General features: G+C 38.3%; 1 protein-coding gene across 1 annotated transcript; it reads left to right on the top strand.

Annotated features, from left to right (window-relative positions):
• The first annotated feature begins 1,363 nt into the window (after nt 1-1,363).
• Nucleotides 1,364-2,695, top strand: LOC144341775 (transmembrane protein 45B-like). Its single transcript, XM_078005390.2, has one exon. It carries the CDS (start codon nt 1,443-1,445, stop codon nt 2,334-2,336), a length of 894 nt encoding a protein of 297 aa, XP_077861516.2. The 5' UTR covers nt 1,364-1,442; the 3' UTR covers nt 2,337-2,695.
• The last annotated feature ends 3,418 nt before the right edge of the window (nt 2,696-6,113 follow it).

Consider the following 6,113-nt stretch of genomic DNA (forward strand, 5'->3'; position numbering starts at 1 on the left):
TCAAAGCTCCCAAACATTACCAACTATAGTGCGCCCTCTGCACACACGCGCGTTCTAAACTATATTAGCAACTCTGAAGGCGCCCTTTACATTGTTCGTAAACCTTGACCTCACCATGCCTCCTGTTCTTACCCAGTTTCCGAACAGAAATATCTCGAATTGTAGAGTTTTTTTCACTCTCTGATTCGTCGCTCGTATCAAACAACTGACACGTAGTTCCATAACGTTCGATCGAACTTCCAATTTTGAAGCATGGTTGAAAACCTACACAGACGATGCGATTTTGACACGAATTTCGCACGTAGTCAAACAATGCACGATTTCATCACAGGGAGCCCAGGAACTATGATCAACTGTACGCATTCCCTATGAGCGGGGGGGGGGGGGGTATCGGCTGGTATCTAGTGTAAGAAATAAAAAAGGGATGAAGGCTCCAGCCAGCTCACAATTGTTAAACTGTAAAAACAGACGAACAGAATGAAAAATAAAATCTATAAAAAATACCAGGTTGAAGAATATTAGTTGCTCTTTCAAATTTCGCTAAAGCCTTGCCTATATTTTACCTATATCTGCAGAATAAATCAAGAAAACTACACAAATTGACTCCATTTATGAATAATTAACGGTTGGCCCGAACGCACGGCACAGTTGAAGGCGTGGCTTGTTCAGAATGTGTCAACAACCAATCATAAGACTGGTTGTACGATTTCATCTTGATTGTTACTTACATTACAAGTTGGCTTTTAGACGTCTCGTGCCATGTAATTTATCCCAAAATGATTTATTTTATTTGTTTGAATGTCGGGATTTAGCACCGGGTAGTTTAAACTTTTAAAATCTGTAAATATTAAACTTTGAATAAGTGCGTTTCATAGCAACGACGATAAATTATCAGTTTGCATAGTCTACGGTATCCGCCCTCTGCACACATGATGCTGAGACTCGTGGCACGTAGTCATGAACCTCGTATCTAGCGGTGTCGTTCTCCGCCTCGCTCTGGTTTCAAATTAACATGGACGTATTTGAGTAAATATGCAACAAACGTCACACACACATATATATATATATACTAGTATATAGTTTCTAACGGATTCGATTTTGGGAGTGGTGATTGAAAGGTCCACAGGTGTCTGTGACCGTCTATGTCTGATTCCCAGGTCTGATTAGAACCGGGATAGCACAGCACCAGTTGTTTTCGTTATAAAATGTGACATTTTGTTTTAGACTCATGTTTGTGTTAAATGTTCATTACTCATCTACAGATGAATTGTTATATATTAACAAAATTAGGTTGTCCGGCCGATAAGGGTTTAATCTTAGATGTAAAGGTCGACTAACGTGTACAGACGTCGAATATAAATGGCGTAGTACGTAGTCTTCTTTCTTTTTTTATCTTATTCGTTGCCTTTATTCTCAAGTCTTGAGACAGCACGTTGGACAATATGGGTACATTTGAAGGTCACGTATTACCGGGAATTTTCTTCTTCGCCTTCGGACTTTGGTACACAATCAAGTTTTCGCGAAGGCATATTTTAAAGAGCTCAAACAAAAACGGTAAAAATGAAGAATTGTCGGACGATGGCCGAAAATGGCGAAGACTGAGAAAACTACGCGGACAGACAGCTGAGTTTTGGGAAGGTGTCCTCATCATTGCGGCGTGGATCATCGGGGTTATCGCCGAACTTCCACCGACCGACAGATTTCCGTATCGCACATGGGCGATGTTTGACGACACCGACGAACACAATTTTATATGGGGAAATAAATGGCAACACGCGACCATGTACACGTTCTTTGGAATCTACGGCCTCGCCATGGTTCTGTCGCGTACTTGTGTCACCGGCCTCCTCACCTACGAGAAATTCTTCGCCGCCTTGGCCTTTTTCGTTGAGGGTTTGCTTTTTTACTTTCATGTGCACGGCCGTTCACTCTTCGACATAACAGTGCACTATATGCTGGTCACCACCATTTTCTTGAACACCATCGTAATGTTCGGAGAGCTATGGAAACGAGACGACCCCCTCCTACCCTTCCTCACAGCGGGTTTCATGATGATACAAGGGACTTGGTTTTGGCAGGCAGCTTTCATGCTCTACCCACCGCACGGCACCAAGTGGGATGAGGAAAACCATGCCAATGTGATGTTTGTGAGCATGGCCTATTGCTGGCACATTGCGGCAGCCATTTTCATGATGGCTGGTGTGTATGGAATCGTATCGCTTTGTCTACGAGCCAAGGGAATATATAGCGTTCCCTATAGCAATATTGACGACGAGGATGACCAGCCTGACACGACGCGACCCTTTGTTAATCAGAATTCGGACGAAGAATTGTGAATTATGTAGTTGTTAGATCGAGGAGAATCGCAGAATCATAACAATATTAACATCTTATTTATTAAAAAGACTGCTATAGTTATCTTGACAGCACGTTATTAGGTTGAAGTGTTTTTTTTTTGTGATTACTTGATTCACTTGATGTTACCAGCAGCGATCTTCAGTTTCTTCGCATTTGTCTACTTTGTTTCTACAAATCCAATATACGTGTAACAATTATTTTAGCGCATATGGCAGTAGCAATTATAGCAGTAGTAAATCTGTCCACAATTATTCGTTTTAGTTTTAGTAATAGTTCAATGTCAACCTGATTTTTGTGAAAAACGGTGAAATAATACAAATAAAATGCCATTTTAGCAGCGGTGTGCATAGGCCATTATGAAAACACATTTTCTCGTTAAAAACCCACTAAAAATATTATCAACTGAACATGGTAATCCCACATTTTTATTTCATTTGTTTAATCCTTGTAACATGATATATCACATATCATGTAAAAACAAATAAAATGACAATATTTTTACTTTTGTGTAACATTCCACCTTAAAGTTGTAAAATAGACGAGAACATATAATTTTTTTAATATTGTATGTAGATAAATATATTGAACTATGATTTATCATAAAAATGAAACAATGAAACTGTCTAATGCGCATGTGCAAAGTTTGTTTATGTGCGCACAACAACAGTCAATACACATGCATATTAATGTTTTCGGTGATTCACGTAACGAATATGTGCACTGTTAAAGTTAGGGTTTATGATAAATCACACTCAGATTTGCCAATCTACAGTATTGAGTATTGAACAACAATATTTAAAAAAAATACTTGTTTTGTCCATATTGCAGCTTAAAGGGAAAATATGGATTTATAATTGAAATACAATCACCATCCGAAATATGAGATATCACAAAAACTGTGAATCAAAGACCACAATTCAACGAAAACAGTGATTGGTTTCCATAGTAACAAATCAGAGTAATGGTGAAATTATCTAGTCATCTTTCCTGTTTCACCTCAGTTCCTGAATCACGTGTTTATGATTGGTTATTGTTAGAATCACAAATAAATATTCTGTAAATAAAAAGTTTGCTGCTCCAATAAAAAATGGTATTTCTAGATCCAGCCCAGAATTAAACCGAACGAGCGAGTTTATTACAGTTAGATGCAGTTAGATGCGGTTAGATACAGTCTATATATCTCACAGGAATACAATTCAGTGGTTTAATCCTGCATCGAATTAATGAGACGGGTGAGCTATCTCACTGGTCCATGTCACTCAGACGAGTATACTAAACGCTATTATCTCGCGGATCCAAGGAGTTACACTGAAAGTCCTAATAACCTGTAATAATAGTATTGCATTATGTGCATAAAAATGATATAAAATTTCATCTTCATTTCGACAAATAATTTTCTGATGGATAGTCAATTTCAATAAGTTTGTTATATGACAACGGTCTGGGACATTCAGGGATATACACACCAAACAGAGGACGAAGCGTTTTGATGACGACTTGTGGCGTAGATCTATGTTGGATTACACTTAACAAAAGTCTATACTATCATTTCATTATAATAATCATACAACTAGACTACTAACAAGGTGTATATTGTTCTGTATATATACATCATTTCAATGAAACGTGCTCTTAGCGACGGAATGCTACTTTGGCATCAAAATGGCGTAAATTGGTGAAGTCAATGTTGCTCAAATCGACTACCGTGTTTAGTTGTATAGTCGTTCGTGTTTAAAGCGGGGGAGTCGTCACCTGCGCATGTGTCAGATGGCCATAGCGTGTCATTGTTTACAAACAAGCGTCTACCCATGAGCCTTTGCGTTTTTAGCGTGTGTTTTTATCGTCGCTTGGGACTCAATTCCTGCGCGTGCGCAGGTGACGACCCTCCCGCTTTAAGTATAACTCTCAAAAACATATACTTCATTGATGGGCGACTACAGATCAAAACGACATCAATGCTTTGAACGGCTTTGAACACGTGACCCATTTACGTCACAGAAGCGTTATGTCACTAGAGGGCGCGATTTATAGGAAATGTGTATTGAGGACATTTCCAACTCACGATAAATTGTTATCGCTTATGACGTCACACAGTGTTAGGCCTCTGAGTCATAACATGTACGTACACCTCGCATGTATACGTGCCATGGTATGCAAATTCAGTTCCAGTCTATTGCCGCTGAGTCAGGTGAACCCGTCTCATCAGAGGTTTCCCGGGATTGCAAAAACCAAAATCATTCAAACTTAGGGGGCAACACTTTGAAATCTCAGGGGTCGGCTGGAAGTATCGTTTGAACAAAAATTGCAAGCTGGACACTGAAAAAAATGCACGTAACATGCTGCAGAAACAACTTGTTGGCACGTTCAAGAAAATTATAAAAAGACACCGCGGAAAACAAAACAAAACAAAACAACTGATCATATTCTTTCAACCACCCCCATAATTTCAAATAGTTGACCCCTTCGTATCAAACACGGTAAGTTACACAAACGACTGAATGGTATTTTGTTCTATTTTGTTCTAAGATTACTAACAATGTAGTGAGTTTGTTTGATTAATTGAAATTTTAAAGCCTGTTCCACATTCATAGCAGTGTTCACATTGTTTTTTTGTTGAATAAACAAGATTCAAATTCAGTTCGCTTTCCCACAGTCTTATATAATAATGGTCTACAGATTTAATCATTGGAAACACTTTATTTTTTCAAAATGGAATTATTTTGTCCATGTTTATTTCATTTATGCACGAAATGTGTGATAATGTAGTGTTGTTATGATAATACAGCAGGAAAACGTGTTATCGTGGGATATGCCTTCTGAAGTCAAAAACAAGACGCCACCTACGGTGAAATTTGGAGAATGGCGTGAAAAGACAAGCGGTGGGCTTCACGAACAGTATTTCCAGGACTGTGTTGTAATTACTAGGCAATAAAAGTATTCAAGTCATTGCCGGAGTTGTGTCAATAGCAAACTGCAACGTGAATTATTGATGCATCATCATATTTTCAGTGTAAACACTTATTGTTATGGGGGTCATCGATAGGACAATAAAATGATAGCAATGCATGAATCATGGACTATATAAAACAGTTTAATGGATTTTTTTATTTCATAAACATATCCAACTAAAGCGATAATTATGCGTGCAGCTGATCGCAAACGCTATGGAAGTATGCCTTATTGTGTGAGTTCGCCACCAACGTCGAAATATATAAACCATGCCGTGAATTTATCAATGTCACTGAACTGACCGGAAAGGTCGGGTTATGTCAACTTGTGAACTTAGATTTATCACGTCAAACTATTCTATTTACACGAACAGTTAGATTAATACCCACTGTAATAACTCTGTCTTTTCCCTTAGATTTATCACGACAAACTGTTGTATTTATTTACACAAAGAGCGGCATTGTTGGCGCCGGCCACGGTGTTTTAGTAACCACGCGCCGTCTCTAAAGAATAGTTGACAAATTCGTCCTCAACTCCGTTATATTTAAAGGTGCAGTGAATAGAACAGGCGCAATAGCCAGTATAAGCCTATAGTGATTATTTTGTACAAATGTGTACATATTAATTAGGTAATTTACATATTAACTGATTTTGCATGGCTTTTATGATAACCATATAGGAGAAGTACCACGTTTCAAAAAGCCACAAAATGTCTGTATAAAAATGTATGCGTGAACTCTCGTGAATTCAAGCATGTGCGCTGACAAGCACAGTCCATGTAATGAGCATTTGTCAATATACTAGTA

The sequence above is a fragment of the Saccoglossus kowalevskii genome, chromosome 1 (genome assembly GCF_978046115.1).
Source record: "Saccoglossus kowalevskii chromosome 1, keSacKowa6.1, whole genome shotgun sequence".
In the NCBI taxonomy this organism is placed as follows: domain Eukaryota; kingdom Metazoa; phylum Hemichordata; class Enteropneusta; family Harrimaniidae; genus Saccoglossus; species Saccoglossus kowalevskii.

Bases quoted from the DNA above. Each gene is read 5' to 3' on its own strand.
- LOC144341775 (XM_078005390.2), top strand. From the start codon at position 1,443: ATGGGTACATTTGAAGGTCACGTATTACCGGGAATTTTCTTCTTCGCC.